General features: G+C 37.7%; 1 protein-coding gene across 3 annotated transcripts in view; it reads right to left on the bottom strand.

The window, feature by feature from the left end:
* The window catches only part of hipk3b (homeodomain interacting protein kinase 3b), a 55,822-nt gene that overhangs the window by 16,472 nt on the left and 20,768 nt on the right, over window positions 1–18,582 (bottom strand). The window contains exons 3-9 of one of the 3 annotated variants that reach the window (XM_042755682.1): window positions 15,010–15,133; window positions 7,154–7,273; window positions 6,639–6,725; window positions 4,786–4,970; window positions 4,523–4,685; window positions 1,674–1,748; window positions 83–200 (exon numbers count right to left, since the gene is read on the bottom strand). In XM_042755682.1, the coding sequence (XP_042611616.1) occupies window positions 83–200; window positions 1,674–1,748; window positions 4,523–4,685; window positions 4,786–4,970; window positions 6,639–6,725; window positions 7,154–7,273; window positions 15,010–15,133 (872 nt within the window). The remainder of the gene's footprint in view (window positions 1–82; window positions 201–1,673; window positions 1,749–4,522; window positions 4,686–4,785; window positions 4,971–6,638; window positions 6,726–7,153; window positions 7,274–15,009; window positions 15,134–18,582) is intronic. The other 2 variants (XM_042755684.1, XM_042755683.1) reach the window with 2 other exon arrangements.

Below are 18,582 nucleotides of genomic sequence, written 5' to 3' on the forward strand. Positions count from 1 at the left end.
AAAACTATAATAGTATCTCGATGATACTTAACACTGACATGTATTATTGTTTAAACACACACACACACACCCACAGTTGTACCTTGCAAGGTTGGGGGACAGAGAATAAGCGCCTGTTGAAAAGAGTCACCAAACTGAGCACTTCCTGTCTGGAGAGGTATTCCAGGATGCATCACTGAAGGGCCGGATGAGGCTAAAGCCTACAGAATTAGAAGAAAAGAGAAAAATCAGAACATACAGTCTAAAAGATAAAGTTTAAATGAGTCATATTCATTTGCACATTCATGTTCTACATTTACATACTATGTAATTGCTGTGTAATACAGTTTGTGGGGAAGTCGTGGCCTAATGGTTAGAGTATTTGACTCCTAACCCTAAGGTTGTGGGTTTGAGTCTCAGGCCGGCAATACCACGACTGAGGTGCCCTTGAGCAAGGCACTGAACCCCCAAACTGCTCCCCGGGTGCCGCAGTATAAACGGCTGCCCACTGCTCCAGGTGTGTGTGTTCACTGCTGTGTGTGTGTGTGTTAAATGCAGAGCACGAATTCTGAGTATGGGTCACCATACTTGGCTATATGTCACGTCACTTTAATAACTGTGTAATAACTAGGTACTAACTCAGAACCTAACCCTAAAACCACCATAAATCTTGTAATCACTATACATTTTCGATCTAGTACTGTGCACCATAGGTATTATATTTTGTTCCTTGAAATAAAGGCGCAACAAAGGACACATGTTAAAGTGAACTGCATTAATATGTCCAAAAGGGGGCGACACAGCATTATTAGACAGAACATCAGTACTGCCCTGATGAAGCTATATTTTACAGAATTTTTGTGTTTGCCACAAGTCCAGATAATATGTAAATTAAAATAAATATAAAACTTATTAGAATTATGACAAAAGTTAATTTGCTTGGTTCTTAACAGGAAGTCATTGATGTTTATGGAGTTACTGATGTATAAGGACTCATGCACAAGACATCGCTGATGTAAAAGGAAGCAACAGATGACTTCTGAACAAGATAATTTGTTGTTATCAAGCTTTGTTATTATAATTTCTTTTTTAATTAATGCCTTTTATTGCACTTTATACTTAAATATATGTTGTGCAGCTATATGTACAGCTTTACACTATATGGGGAAAAGGAATGGGACATCTTGACCATTATAAGCAACAGGAAAATGACATGACATTCTAATTACATAGACATTAATATGGAGTTGGCCCAGCTTTGCAGCTAAAACAGATTCCACTCTTCTGAAAAGGCTTTCCATAAGATTATAAAGTGTTTCTGTGGGAATTTTAGCCCGTTCATCCAGTAGAGCGTTAGTGAGGTCAGGCAATGATGTTGGACGAGAATGCCTGGCTTGCAATCTCTGTGTCAGTTCATCCCAAAGGCATTTGATGGGGTTGAGTTCAGGGCTCTGTGCGACCCAGTCAAGTTCTTCCTCACCAAAATCATCCAACCATATTTTATGGACTTTGTTTATTGCACTGGGACTCAGTCATGCTGGAACAGAAAAGGCGCTTCCCCAAAGTGTACCAACAAAGAATCATAGCATTGGAATCATAGCATTGTCCAAAATGTCTTGGTATGCTAAAGCATTAAGATTTCGCTTCACTGGAAGAAAGGGGCCTAGCTCAGACCCCGAAAAACAGCGCCATACCTTAACAGTTGGCACATTGCAATCAAACAGGTAACGTTCTCCTGGTATCCGCCAAAGCCAGACTCGACCATCAGACTGCCAAATAAAGGAGCATGATTAATCACTCCACAGAACACATATCCATTGCTCCAGAGTCCAATGGTGGAATGCTTTACATCACTCTATCAAACACTTGGCATTGCACTTGACATTGTGTTGTGAGGCTTGCATGCAGCTGCTTGGCCATGGAAACCCATTCCATGAAGCTCCCGCCGCCTAGTTTTTGTGTTGTTATTAATGCCAGTGGAAGTTTGAAACTCTTCAGGAATCAGCAAAGAGGTGGTGACTTTTACATACTGTACCATGCGCCTCAGCACTCACTGACTCTGCTCTGTGACTTTTCATGGTCTTCCGCTTTGTGACTGAATTGCCGCTGGTCCTAAAAGCTTCCACTTTCCAATAATACCACTTACAGTTGACCGTGGAATATCTAGCAGGGATAAAATTTCACAAACTGGCTTGGTGGCATCCTTCACTGAGGTCTTCAGAACAACCCTTTTTTCACAAATACTTGTTAATGCAGGGTTACATAGCATGGTGTTTGATTTTATACACCTGTGGCAATGCATTTCGATCAAAATTAACACTCCCAAGCATCACAGCCATAACTCCAGGGTACTAAATAACACAAACAGTGCATAAACAGCATAACTGTGATCAAAATTGTATGAACAAGACCAGGGCAACTCCTTTAATAGGTACACAGTCAGTGTCCTTCTTTTCCAGCTAATTGCAAACAGTCCACCAGATTCATTTCCTTTAATACAATTTACCAGTTTGCAAAATTTAATGTTGCACAGGGAGTCAAGGAGGGACACATTATGTTGAAAAAAAAAAAAAAAAGCTACCATGCTTAAAGGGTCATCAAATTGCATTAAAACAATCTTCTCTGTGTTATCTCAGGTCAGTTTGGTGTGGGTAGAAAGTTCTTCTGCCGTGTCTCTCCTTGGAAACCGAATGATCTTTCCAGGTTGAAATGATGTCAGCAATGTTGCCATGACAACGGCAATAAGGGTTCAAATTTGTGAGATACAAGAAAGATCACAATGCAGAAGTGATAAGAGTCATTAACATGGACAGCTAAAAGAAATACAGCAACACATATCATCCTACAAACTGCATCAAACGCTCGTTTCTGACAGCCTCTTTTTAGGAGGAAATATTTATTTTGAGGCTAATTTTACACGTCGTCAGAGGCAGCGTGTGTTGTGACAGTCGTGTTTTGACAGCCTGTCATCACTTGCGCTGAATGGTGCATGTCATGCGGAATGAGTCCACATGTTAACGAAATAAAAGGCAAGAAGCAGAAGCCACAATAAAAGAACATAGTGACAGGAGTGCAAGACAGAGAAACTAAAGGATAGATGATGTAATACTGTATCTGGTGGACAAATGAAGCAGGAATTATGCATGCCCTATATTGATCAAACATATATTTGACAATTAAAATATTGTCTACATTTTTTTTTTTTTCAACCATGACTGCAACCAGTTTGATACACTTGATAATGGTACTGCTGAAGCCCACTAACTGTGAAACTAGAAACTGTGAGAGACCATAACTAATGCAGTACTTAAAACAAAAACAGTAACAATATAATGTAATCAGTTGCTAACATCAAGAAAAGTGCAATAAGGTTACCCATTTATGCATTTGGAAGACAGTTTTATCCAAAGAAAGCTGACATTATTGAAAATAATCCAGTGGCCAGTTGACACTCAAGCATAGCAAGTGGCAGCAAGATGCAAGTTTGCATACATCCTAAAAAAATCTGTTTATAATGTGACTGATGGTTAATCAGACTGACAAGCATTTTTGTAATCACCTTGATCGATGCTAATTAAATTTTGATCTGATTGAAAGAGGTGTTGTAGACCTGAAATAATCCAGTTATTCATGTAAACGCTTATTTTCTAATTCATATACATGCGCGTATTTATATTATACAACCATGCTTCTCTTTACGTCTCACATCTTCTGAACTGGTCAGCTCTTGTCAGTTTACTTTTTAGATGTCATCAAGGTAAAAATGACAATTATACTCAATACTAACATTGACAATACTGTGCAGAGTTTCTCCAGTTCTGAACACAGCAAAATTAATGGATGTAAACATAGTGCGTGGCTACTACTGTGAGACACTCTTTTTTAATTTCTATAGATACTTAATTCTTTTGGCCACAATAACTGTGCGGTGGAAATCTGGTTGTTTGGTTGGTTGGTTGGCGTTTTAAGGCCATGCCAACTTCCTTTGCAATTTTCATGGCGAATAACAAGTTCAAAATAGTACAAACGACCAAATTAAATTCCTCTATAAGGCTTTTAAAGTTTACTTTTGGTAAAAACTCAATGGATTCACTGTTGATTCATTGGTCAACTTTTACCCACAGTAGAGGTAAAAATCTGACATTGTGGCAGCCTTACATTCAAGGTAGTAATTTATTTCTTCATTATTAGTCAATGCATTTCTGGGAACCAAACTCTACTGTTTGAGCTACCGGAACATAAACTTCGAGGCCTCAAAACATGCGTCACACACAGCTTTGACCTTCACTTGAAAAGTATTGCAGATAGCATCACAAAAACAGTTTTTACAAGGTTGCTGGGTAACAAGAAAACAGGAAGTGTATACTGTAAACAGTGAAAACCGTGAAAGCAAACAAAATTTGCCATGTCTCAGTCAAAAGACATTTCTGAGCAAAAATATAAACAAAAATTTGAATGTAGAAATACAAAAAAATCTGAAGTGTTCACAAGTGTTTTAGCAGCATTGAAATGTTCCTGACAGTAATGTTAATGTTTTCAATACCTGAGTGTGAATGCCAGTCACCTTGCAGAAGGGCAGGGTAATGCTGGGCGCAGCACCAGTGCTCGGGACAGTCCTGACAAACGGAGCCTTGGTCCGACTGAGAGACTCATAACTGCCTGGTCGTGAGCAGCACACGTCCATGATGTGAAAACAGGATTTGACACTATAAAGACAGAATTCAGAACACAAAACCTCTGTCAAAGAGCTTTTTCAGTCAGAAGGAATGAATCATAAACAAGCTTGAGCAATGAAAATCTGCTCACTGGTTGCTGTGGGGGAAGTCTAACAGGTGCTGCATGGTAACAAAAGGATGGCTAAGGGCATCACTCGGGGCTATTCTTTCCTCTGCATCTATCAACAACATCTTCTTCAGCAAACCCACAAACTCTGCACGATCAACCTTCTCTGCCAACAAATCACAGCCTTCCAGATTCATCACTAGATTCACCTGGAAAAAAAAAAGGACAAATCAAAGAGTTAGGTTAGTCATACTGAGGCCTACATAGTATTTGGACACACAGAAAGCATAGCCCAATTTAAGAGAAACCTAATGGGTATCATTTAGTTAGAGAAATTAATAGATTTATTTAGCAAAGAGACAATAAAATTCATCAGAAATTGACAGAAATATTTTATATCATTAAATTATGTATTTATGGTTTCAAAAAAATGTTATTTTGTACTTTCTATCCATCAAAGAATCCTAAAAAATGCACATTTTGCTAATAACAAGAAATGTTTCTTGAGTACCAAATCAGCATATTACAGTCCCTCCAGGCTTTTGCGGATTTATTTATTTATTCTTTTTCTGATTTTTGCGGCCTACAATGATTTATTTTACTGTGGCTTTTCTGAAAATTAGCAGCATATCTTGTGGTGTTTTGCAGTGAAAATGTACCACAGACAACATTGTTCTAATATTTGTATGGCCTTTCCAACCTCAAGAACCATTGGGCTCTTTAATTTATAATAAAAGAACACAGAACTTTAAGCATATTAGTACTTTTTAAGAATACACAAAATGCATAAAGTCTTTAGTGATTTGATATACACCATAACGAATACAAAAATCTGAATGGCTATTTGAAAACATGTAAAAACTGTCCAACTTCCCCTTTTTCGCCGTGCGACCCAGTGTCAGAGAGTGAATTTACACTTTCATTTGAGTCTCTTTCACTCATTCTGTGCTTCTTGTCCATGTTTAGGTTGTTCATAGAAAGTGCGAGCCTCTAGGCAGTGTTGACAAATTTAACAGGTTGATAAAAAATGTCACTCAGAGCGTGCACGCTCCAGTTTGTGTGTGTTTTGGAGAGCATGCGCGCTTTACAGTGGGATAAAGCAGTGGCACAGACAGAAGTTTAGTGATCGGTTGGAAGTAAGCATCAGCTGAATGCATGTTGTTGCGATGACATCATAATGCATCTAGGCCCAAAGTATGCGGGAAATCTGCGGCAATTTAGAAAAATTGCAAGCTCCTCCGAATTATGCGGAGTTTGTTTGATTTTGCGTTGAATTCTGCGATCACAGAATCGCTAAATCCTGGAGGGACTGATATTAGAATGATTTCTGAAGGTTCATGTTATACTGAAGACTGGAGAAATGACTGAGCATTGCCATCACAGGAATAAACTACATTTTAAAATACATGAAAATACAAAAGTTATTTTAAATTGTAATAATATTTTACAATATTACTGTTTTAACTGTATTTCACTGGTCACAATCTTTCATCTCCAACCTCGTTACCCCACCAAAAAGTGACTGATCTCAAATGGCAAGAAAAAATAATCAATAAATAAAAAGCTGAAATGTAGAAAGTAACAAGTTTTACTTTTAAATATGTAACCATTCCATAGATTTGCCCTCACATACATCTTAGAACATTTGGGGAAGAAAGTAAATAATTCCAGACTCAATGTAGTCCTATACTGATTCAAATTGACACACATTTGCCTAGACGTGATTTCTTCATGTTACACTTTAACTTATACACCATAAAATTTGCATTTGCAATGTAACCGCAACTCTGAGAGAGAACAAGGTGTGAGTGATTCTGAAGACTCATGTGGTAAAAGTAGGATTTTCTAAATTGTGTTTTTGATCCAAAGATACGAACATGCGCTATGTCATCCAAACAGCTGAAGATGTACTTTCTTGCTTCTTTTGATTTCAGCCCCGTCTCTGTCTCGTGCTCTTCTGTGGACTGAAACATATGCAAAATGTATAGCTATTAAACTTTCACTAAAATGTAACAATGGATGAATTTCATGAGAAAATGTCTAACTCATATCCCACAACAAATATAGAAATTATACAACTTTTTAAACATTACAGTATAATGTCAAGAAAATAATTTAAAATGCATAAAATATTGTACAAATAATGTATACATTTATACTTTAATATAGACTGATCTATTTAAGCAAGATTGTTTCCACCTCTGATTTTTTTATTTTAATTTTTTGTTCTAATGATATAATCAAGGCTGCGTTGGTGGAAAAAAAAATATTAACCAATAATGCAATCAATGTTACCAATATTGCCTTCTTCAACATACATTTATCATTAGTGGACATGATACAGGTGTCTTGGATAAGTGATGTGCGTGTGTGTCATAGTTTTCGATCTCACTTTAAGTCTCCAGGCCGCATACGGCGAGTCCGACTCCCGGCAAAAGAAGCGAGACGTCTTCGTCCCCACGTTTAACAGATGCTCTCCTGGCAGACCCTGTGTCTGAGAAATGTAGCGGATCTGAGGAGAGACAGATGGGAAACAGTGTAACAGAGCTTGGTGAACTCGATCATTGTTAATGTTTTAACACCGTCCAGCGTATATGGATATGTCAACAAAAGACTGTCAGATGCTTAGAAACAGCACGTGTTCTCAATAAATCGTTGAGAACGCAGCACGTGTTTTGAACAACACGCAGAAACAGGCGATTTATGAAGTCACGCTTGGGAGGGGGGCACGTGGTCATTTTGTATGCGTTCCTACGTCAACGGCACTATGGTGTGAGAGAAAGATCTATTAGATGCTCAGTGTCACATGTGGACTGCAGAAGTGCAAGACCTGCAGTCGCACATCTTAAAACCAGATAACATGACCCTTTGACCTCTGGGTCAGAATATTTGCGATAGCCTGGCAAGAAAAAAAAACTCTTTGTTCTAAACTGCCGTCATGCAGGAAAGCTTCAGAGAAGGATCAAGTGATCCAAAGAAATTCTTAATAAATTCAACACAAAGATGAGAACATTTGCATCACATCCGCTTGACATTTTTTTATGTTTTAGATTTAAACTTGCACACTTGGGGTAAAATACACGTTTTTCGGCAGAACCGCTAGATTTAAATCAGCACAGCCAGCAAAGGATAATGCAACTGTTTTGAACGAGCACACCTTTTTTAAACAACCAAAAAGTTTTGTTGTCTGTTGCAGAAGTACAGACGTTCCTCTCATTGATGGCGCACCAATCGTTTTTTTTCCCGTTGTTAAACTAGCAAAATGGATTTGGACACACCCTAAGTGCACCAGCGCCTTGCGCCTTAAGACCATCGGCTTATATCGTTAAAATAGGGCCCTTTGAATTTCTACTGCAGTACCCATTTCAACCGCTAGTTGTCAATATTACATATTGCATCTTGAAAGGGGAAGTTTAGCCAAAAATAACAATTTTGCCATCATTTGACTCAATTCACACATGCTTGAAAACACATTCTTCTATGAATTTTTTTTTTCTTTTTTTTTTTTTTATGTGGGTAGGCATCAAAAAGCTGAAAATCCCCTCAGCAACAGATTACGTAGTCGAAAGGTCCAAATTAGGTTTGAGGTTGAAATGTTTTAGTGAAAAACAACTTAAATTTCAACCTGTTTCTCTCACTAAAGTTACTGTATCACTTCAGGTATTAGTATGGACTAATTTAATTATACTTTGATCTTTCGAAGCCTGAGAGCCTGTGGCCACTATACGCTTTTACTGTACAGAAAAGAACAGTGTAAACTTTTGGCTAAACTTCTTTAAGTTCCATGAAACAAAGAAAGTCAAATGCCTCAATGATTACTCTGTTGCACTGTACCCTTTAGAAAGTTAACAGCAGCTACCATTACATAAACTCTAATGATAGCATATTATTTTTTTGCACACACACACACACACACACACAAATAGAAGCACACACAGAGACCATAATCCCGAGCTTTAAGACTAAATAAACAGGGTCTGTGCGGAAAACAGATGAAGAACATTGTAAATTCCCCAGCTGCTGTTCAGACATGAACTTGTGAGAAAGAGGAAGAGAAAATATCTTTAACCTCTGGGTGATAAAATGAAGGCCTAGACAGGGGAATAAATTAAGACATTTGGAGAGGAAGTCAATGTAAGGTCAATATGGAAATGACTGGGGGAAAATGGGTCTCAGATCAGCACAGAAGACAGGAAGTGAGTAGGCTTGCTGTACAACAATGCAGGATCTGATAGGAGAGATAAATAATTCATATTCCAATATCTGACTCAGAGATATGCACATCTAATGACACATCACATCACAATGCAGCCCATAATGATGAATCAAAAAATTCCATTTGAGGTAAAATCTTTCAGTAGTTTGAGTTATAAGTTTCCAGCTTTAGCACAGCAGCTGATTTCAGTATGTACATAATCCATCAAACCATTTACCTGTCGCCAGGCTGGGACCAGGTCACAGTGGCAGCAAGCTAAACAGACCAATCCACAAGTCTTTTCCCCCGTAATAACTCCTCCTGGGGGATCCCAAGGCATTCTTCAAGAGATATAATCAGTCTAGTGCATCCTGGGTCTGTCCTAGGGTCTCTTCCCAAAGGGACATGCATTCAACACCTCCACCAAAGGCGTTAGTGAGGCATCCTAAACAGATGCCTGAATCAGCTCAACTGGCTCCACTGGATGTCAAAGAAGGGTTGGACCATGCACACTGTAAAAAACGATGTCTGCCCTCAGCAAATATATTCATGTATTGTCATTAATGCTAATCAACACAAAACAGAAAAATATCACTCACTGCTCTTGATTGATTAACTTTATCTTGGATAAGAATTTGTGTATACTGAATTCATACAGTAAAGTCTACTTGTGTTTACTGAAAATTCTGCTTACTTTAGCATTTAAATCTTAGATGTTCAGTGTCATTACTGTGTCATGCATTTATTTTATTTTTAATATTAACATGGATTTCTATTTCTGTTTGTACTCAGGATCACAGCTTGATTGTCTTTTTATCAGACAACACTGACAATCTGATTGCACATTACCAGGTGAGTGAATATGGTGAATTTTGTGTTGTTCGCTTTGAAATTACTTTTATATTAAGTGGGAAATGCAAATTTGAAAATATGATGACTAATCTTCATTAAAATAAAAATAAAAAAAAAGGTTTGTTTGTAAACCGGACAAAAAATTTAACCAACCATATTAGAACACACACACACACAAAATAAAAAATAAAAATAAAAACAGGACAGGCAAATCACGTGGTCTCACGAATCCTGTGGCTTCGCTTCTGAAATGCTCCTGGCATGAGTTGGCACTGCGTGGAGGATTGAACAAAACCTTGTCTGAGCCGTAACGTGCCGCAGACATGTACAGTGTAAATAAGGGGTAACTTTGAATAACAAGATGTTGAATAATTTTTTTTAAAATACTTGTTAAGTGTCTTGTTAATATTGCAAATGCATTGTATTGCCACAGAACATTGCACAACTCACACATGCAAGTCAACAAGCATACAACACCACACATTACTTACTCAGCACTTCACTGCACTCCAACACACAAGCATACAACACCACAAACATTGTGTAAACAACATACCCAACTCTATACCACACACAAACATAAAACACCAAAAAAATAAAAAAGAATGTTGATGCTTACTGTTATGTTACAGATTGTTTACTGTTGCTCTGTAATCTGTATTTTTTGTCATTTTCAAATCAAAACCTTGGTTAATGGTAGAACACAGCATGCACCTTAACAACACACACACACACACACACACACACACACACACACACACACACACACACACACACACACACAAACAAGTTTCCATTTTTTATGGGGACTTCCTATAAGCATAATGGTCTTAAACTGCACAAATTGTATACATATATAAAGAAGAAGAAAGTCATTTAATGTTCACCAGTTGTGTGCGGTGTATTCCACTCATTGTGATGTATAACTAACTTTAAGTAACTGAGCAGTACCTAGGTATTTTAAAATACAAAAACTTAAAATTCTCAACCTTAATGATCTTAAAATTTATAATGGGGTGAACAAGACTTTTATTGTAGAAATAACTTGCAATTATTAGTATATACTACTTAAAATATTGTGTTAGACCAACTAATAAATTTGAGCAAAACTGTTCACTGGGACACTCAAACATTTAAGCTTTGCCAACTAAAGATTTTTAGGTAACACCGCTTAAAAGTCAATGCAAAATTTACTTAAGAAGAGGGGTGCAAAAATGATGCACTATATTTTTAAGTAAATGTAGCTTATTATTTTATTTTTTTCAGTGCATCTAAAAATCTTGATATTTTTTAAATATTCCATGTACTGTATAGATAATCAATGGTTTTTTTTTTTGGATTTGATATTAATAAAAATAACAATATTAATAATAGTAATAATAATAATACTGTTCATCATCATCAATACACAGTCAACAATCACTGCTTTTCACTGAATGAACAAGGAACACTTAAAAATCGCAAGTACTTAAATGTACCATATGCACTATAAATAAATATATAGATACAAAAATATTGCAAAAAATAAATACAAAATAAATACAAAACAAAGCAAGTTCTTTAACAAACAATAGGAACACATTACACATTACAGGGAAAAAAGTAACAGGTCTATTAGAAACAACCATTAGAAACAAGTTAAAAAAGCAAACTTACAAAGTAAAATTAATACAGAGAATTTAAGTTACAGCACTGTTTTTAGGCCAGTCAAATTTGTGACATTGACCAAGCAAACACTTTTGGACAAAAGGTCAGACTCTGCTTCCATTGCCAAACCTTCTATTGAAGCACAGGTTGCTCTTTGGAACATTCTCCAACAATCAAATAATGCTGGATAGCCTGGTCATCAGGTTTCATCACTTCTGTTTGTCTGTCTGTCTCTCTGTCTAGATTTGTGATAAAACTGTATAGCGCAGGTACAAGCAATAAAAGCTTTTAACTTGCTGTATTTCTCATGATAAACTTTCTATCACTACAAAACTATAATAAGAAGAAGAAAGAACCAATCCCTCAGGCAGATTAACAAATAAACAAACACATAAATAAACAATGACGCTTTCATTATGATTCAAATAATAAATGTAATTCATTAAAAACTGGTATCAGCCAACTGGCTAGTAAGTCAGTCTTATTTTTACTGGCATTTGGCACTTGTTGGGTGTTAATTCTGGACCCTGCGTGTGTGTTGTATGTTTCAGCCTCTAAGAGTAACAGCTTTATTTTCTAAAAGGGATGTGTCACTTTAGTACTGTAAGAATATGACTACATGTCCAAACCTGCACCCAGGGCCACAGTTTGCAAACACACATTTCTTCTACATTCAAGAGCCCTAGTGGCTACTTGCTGTAACATTGCGGCAGTGTCAAACGCAGGTTCCACATGCTTCTGATATGAGGCCCTGTGATTGGTACCATAAGGGGGCGTTCATTTCTTCTATAAATATCTTTTGCTGTGTGAGATTAAATTGAACACCCCCATGAAGGAGGCGCGTGGATTAGGAGTGCGATACCACAAGCCACTTTAGTCCCTAGACTAGAATCACTACTTAGGCAGTTAGATGAAACCCCAGATGTACAGAAGTGAAGTGGTGACATCCTGTTAAACATACTTTATGTGCTCTTGTATTGCTAGCCTGTGGGAGTAATGTACCTCAGTACTCGAGGGGGCGATAGAGTCAGTGTCAAAAGTCAGGTATCTAGTTATCAACTTTTTTAGTTGTGTCTCTTCAAACTCTTGCTCAGTCATGACAGTAGTTGACCTGAGAGAGAAAACTGCCTATAGAAGATGACTGTTTATGCCAATGCGTATTATAGCGCCCCCTTCAGCAACGCTGAGAGTCCTTGCGTTCCATTATGATATCGCCTTCCAACATATTTGGAACATGTCTGATTTACATGCAACACACAACAACTTCATGTTATAACCAAAACGATATGATTCATAAGCATCTTATGGTTTGACAAATTCGTTGCAATTACATATGATTTGGTCTGATCAAAAAAAAAAAAAAAAAAAAAAAAAAAAAAAAAAAAAAAAGATTAGGGGGGAAAAAAGTCATCCAAATGGAGCTAGAGACAGTGGAATCTCTCATCGGGAATGGGTACATTCTGATCCACTATTCTTGAAAAAAAAGACTCATTGATAGCAGATGGGTAAATTCTGACTTTTCTTCTCACAGGTGTTGTTGAGTTAAAGCTAGAGTGCTGTGATATTGGAGAGGAATTATTCCCGGCAGACCAAATTCTCATGGGCTTAAGAGGTCTTACTGGCATAATACAGGGTTATATATGAGCAATAAAGGCATGTAGCTTTTAGACTGACAGTTCATGACACCCACTGGCATCTTGAGATCCTTAACCCCCCTCCCAGCTGTGTTAACAGCACAGCCAAAAGGAAGAGGAAAACCCATCATACCCCCTGCTATTGCTGCCAACCGCTATGTCAAGTCAGTGGCTGCTGAGACTCTGTCTCCCCAGAAACAGTGTTCTAATCTGGGCTTGTTCCTGCGTATCTATCACACATGCAGACACACAGAGACTTGGTAATGCACCCTCCTCTCAGTTTCACCCCGGGGCATTCAGGGGCCCAGCAGCAGGGGGAGTATGGCCCGAAAACTAGAAAATGTTCAGATCATAAACCATGTGCGCTCAGACAGACGCAGCGTGAGCACACACAACAAACACCCACACGCTGACACTCGTACGCCAACACAACCGCTAAGAAGCGCCCGTAAAAATTCTTCTGGAGATTGTTTGGGACTGACAGCACATACCACAGCCCTGTGCTAAACAGATTACGTCAAGAGGAGGAGAAATATGGAGAAATTATGATCAAGAAGAAACATTTAGTGTGTGTGTGTGTGTGAGAGAGAGAGAGAGAGAGAGAGAGAGAGAGAGAGAGAGAGAGAGAGAGAGGGAGTGAGTGTGTATAAAAGAGATAATAAAACAAGATTTGTAAGTAGGGCTGTGCGATTAATCAAAATCGACATAAAATCACGATTTGAGCGTGCGCGATTTCTAAATCGCTTTATAGCACGATTTTCCGTGGCCCCGACCACCCACAGTATGCTATCCAGTCCAATCAGAATGCAGCACACCTAAATGGAGCAGACTGGGCATATGCCTACAGTACGTAACTCCAGGTTCACACACTGTCTGTGATGCGTATTTTTCCCGAGCCCATGTTAACTGATCAGAGAGTTCACACTGCATGCGGTAGATGATGCAGATGACTTATGTCTGTTCTAGAGACATGTTACAACTTTTTGATAAAGCTCTTATTGGTTTTCTTTTGGAAATATGTTTCAAATTTATACTGAATGCATTTATGACTGTAAGCATGTTTCTGTGTGTTAAAATCGTGATTGAAATCGAAATCGCAAAATTGATCAAAGAAATCGCGATAGGTTTTTTTTTGTTCATATCGCACAGCCCTATTTGTAAGACACAAACAAATATGGAAAAATATGGCAAAACCCCATGAAACCATGTCTAGGTCCTTTGTTAACATCTGTGTGTTGCTCAGCAACCACTTTGTTGCAACCACAACCTTTTCTGAGGAACTACATTGTTAAGCGGAAGAATAAATGTTTTCATGTATATCATTCGCTCCGCTTTGCGTCGTGCCCAACAACACCCCTTAGCTGATATAAACTCACTGTAAACCATGGCTTATTGCTTTAATTTATAATAAGCGAACTGTATTTTGCATTAAAAAAAAAAAAAAAAAAACGGAGGTCCATCTCAATTTTTGTAGGGTTTTAGGGGGCTTTCACACTAGCAATTTTAGTGTTCAGCCGGATTCATTCGACGTCAGGGTTCGGTTCGTTTGAATAATGTGAATGCTGTTTTCTGAACTCGGGAGCGCATCTGCAAACCGTACCAGGTTCCACCTAAAAAGGGTGGTCTCTAGGGTATGGCTCAAGCATACTCTGGTACGATTCGCTTATGATGTGAATGCAAGCATACTAAATCACGGAAGTGAGCCATTATTAATGACGTATTAATTGGTCAAACTGCGTATGTGTTTACTTGCTCCCTTTCCTGAAAAGCGAGACTGACACGCTGCAGCAGAAATAATTTAAATCTGATTTCTGTAGAAAGTGACTCCCGTGTATGACAAATATCACCAGTGGTTCGGAGCAGGTTTCGTGAGATTCGTCCAGACAGGAAAAGAAAGATGCAGCATGTTAGAAGAATTACCTGGTCAAACTCTAGGGCCCCTGGGTAGAGAGGCCAGCCCAAGAAGAGCTCAGCAATCACACATCCCAGCGACCACATGTCTATGGCTTCAAAAAAAGGCAGGCCAAGAATGATCTCTGGAGCCCTGTGGTGACACAAACAACAATATGAGAAAACAGGGTCACTGTAACGAAACAAACCCTCAAAATTTACCTTCAAATTTCACCCTCAAACTACAAACTGTGAGAACTACGCTTACGTATTGGCACTGAATTCCTTTCAATTCAATTCTTATGCACAAACTCTCAATCATTTGAACACATAGATAAATTGTTCAGTAACACTTCAGTATAGGGAGCAATTCTCACAAGTGAAAAGTTGCTTATTAGCATACCTATTATTAATTTAATGGCTGTTTATTAGTTCTTACAAAGCACATATTCTGCATGACCATATTCTACATCTCTAATCCTACCCAATACCTAAACTTAACAAGTACCTTACTAACTATTAATAAGCAACAAATTAGATGTTTATTAAGGCAAAAATAGTTAATGGTTTGTTAACAGCGAGTATTGGACCTTAAAATAAAGTGTGACCAATTGTTCACAATAAGATCAAATAGTATAATATACATTTAGAGAATATATTATACAACCAAACGGATTTGGTTAACTTGACAAAACTCTACTGTATAGCACTGGGCTTTGGAACAAGTACACAGAACTGCCTGGAAAAGGTTACTCACAAGGACAATTTAATTTCAGTGATGGGGCACACAGTCATGGAATTTAGAACATTCTTTCCCATTTGTATAGTGCAAGCCCATAAAACTGATACAATGAGTGACAGAGGTGGTGGATAGTGTGTCTGTGTGCAGGGTGGCTGCTAGAATTCGGCACCGACTCTGTAACATCAGCAGAACATGAAACACAATATAAAAAAATACAACAACCATAAAAAAAAAAAAAAAATAAAATAAAAAAACAATTAATTACAAAGAAAAATATTTGATCAAATCATCCAAAATAAAGTTTGATATTTTTAGCCAGCCTAGAAGGGTTTTACAATATAAAGGGAAAATATATAAAGGACAATAAATGAACATCCAGCCAGTTGTTATTGCAGGGTTGCCATCACCCTTTAGGGGTTTATTCCGTGACAACACCTGGCTGGATGTAGGTTATCCCACATATGACACAGCTACTTGGCACATAAGTAAATAATTACACATGAAATATTGATATGAATTGCATTTTAAAAAATTACCGGTTTATTATCTCAAAGCTACGGTGACCTAGTCTCAGCCTCAGACGTCACGCCCATGAACTATTGGCTGCAGGTCTAATGCATACAGCACACTTAACTGGAAACACTTCAGGAGTTTTGAAGTCATCATCAGATTGATTGAATTTCTACAGAATTTCTGGGAAATGTTGCATGTCGTGTTAAATTTAACGTTCCGCCTAGAAACAGAGATACCGTGGCGCCAAACCCCCTCATTGAAGAACAAAGCTGAACAAAGCTGTCTAGTGGTGGGCCAAAGCTGTGACAGTGAGACAGTGAGTCGGGATCAACTAAACGCTAGATTTTCTAAAGTATGTGAAATATGTAAAGTTCATGCCATTATACTTTTTAAAACGCGTTCAAGAGTTTTGCAGACCAGTCTGTTATTGTGGGGGCATTTCCACGCCGATAAACATCATGCAGCACAAAACGAAACGTGATTGGTTGCTTTGCCTATCAGTCATATGGTCACTTGGGCAGGCCTTGACCATTCAAAGCCGTCAGTCTGAAAGTCTAGCTATATGAGACTAATGGTGGCCCAGTAGTGCACAACAAAACAAAATCCACAACACAAAAGAAACAAGCCGCAACACAATAAAATTAGCACAACACATAAGAAACAAGCCGAAGGAAAACAAAAACAAGCCACAATACAATGAAATTAGCACAACACAATGTAAACAAGCCACAACACAATAAAAGTAGCACAACACAACCGAAACAAGCCGCAACACAACAAAATTAGCAAAGTACAACAGAAACAAGACACCACAAAACGAAATTAGCACAATTAGCTCGATTTCGTTATGTTGTGGAAATTTCGTTGTGTTGTGAACTACTGGGTCACCGTACAAAGCCAGTCCAAAAAACAAAACAATCATTCTGGCAACCAGACAAACTTCAACTATTACCGCATGCATACTATTAATATTAAAGTCCTCTGGTTATTTAACAGTAAAAACAGTTGATTACTGAAGTGCAAGATGATAGCAGTTGCATTTGAATGAAACTAAAGAGAGTGTGGTGGTGTGACATGGGAGATGCGAAAGAAATACCTGGATGAGCGGTATCTTATTCAGTGTTGTTACCGGGGACAGATAACAACAATGTTGCAACTGACCAATCAGAATCAAGTATTGCAGAGAGACATGTAATATTAGTAAATAAAACATGAGTATTTTAAATCTTCAGTTCAATGGATCAAACTTTGCAGGGCTTAAACAGGCACAAACAAAACATACTAATATTTAAATTTAATACTAAAAAGCTTCTTTGTAAAGGCACAGGAAATGCATGTTTAGGGTAGGATTGGCTTTACGTAGGTTACCAGGTCAGTGAGCTCTACTTTAAGTGTAGCCATGGTGACGCAGGAAGCCCTGTGATTGCTTAGCAACAAATCACCACGGTGATCTCATTGAAAGGCATTAAGGTCTCTCTGTGTGAGACCGTGATGTTGCTCCAGTCAGCACTCATCTGAGTAAGTCTATCTGACAGATTACTGTCACTCAGACTACACAAGTACAAACACATTTATATTACAAAAATAGGGAATACTGTGTAAATCACAAGTATACCAACAAAGTACTCACAATAAAATATTCTGTTATTGACAGCTGTAGGGATTATGAAGGAAGTGATTTTCCTGGCTTTTTTATTTCTCATGCTAATAGCCACACACTGCAGTAGGCCTGAATTGGAAAATGCGATGACTGACAGTGATAACAATGGAAATTGACAGGACAAAAACCTAACAGAGATAGCTCTCACTCTCTGTTGAGCACAAAAGAACATATTCTGATTAACGTTGGCAACCAAAAAGTTGCCATGTATACTATGTAAATACAAAATACTATGTAAGTCAGTGGCTACTTTCAACTGTTTGGTTAACATCCTTCTTCAAAATACCTTCTTTTGTTCTCAACAGAAGAAAGAAACTAATACAAGTCTGGAACAAGTTGAAAAGGGGTTACCAATGAATTTTTTGGGTGAACTATCCCATTAGTCTTGGCATGAAAATACAAGCTACTTGTTCTGTAAGATATGTTTCTTTGGTCTTCATGCATTTCTTTGTTCTTCAAATAATTTGATTTGTTGCAAATAAATAAATAAAGAAAGAAAGAAAGACTCTGAATTAAAAAAAAAATAATAATCAATTAAATTTTTAACGGCATCACCAAGCCCTACAATAAAGTTTTATTTGTCCAATAACTGCAGCATTTCTCACCAAAAGTTGTGCACAAATTTACTCCTTTAAAATAAAGTTGTAGTTTAGAGCTGAGCAAACTTATTATGAACAATTAGAAAATT

This window comes from Cyprinus carpio, unplaced genomic scaffold, assembly GCF_018340385.1.
Source record: "Cyprinus carpio isolate SPL01 unplaced genomic scaffold, ASM1834038v1 S000006741, whole genome shotgun sequence".
Classification (NCBI taxonomy): Eukaryota; Metazoa; Chordata; class Actinopteri; order Cypriniformes; family Cyprinidae; genus Cyprinus; species Cyprinus carpio.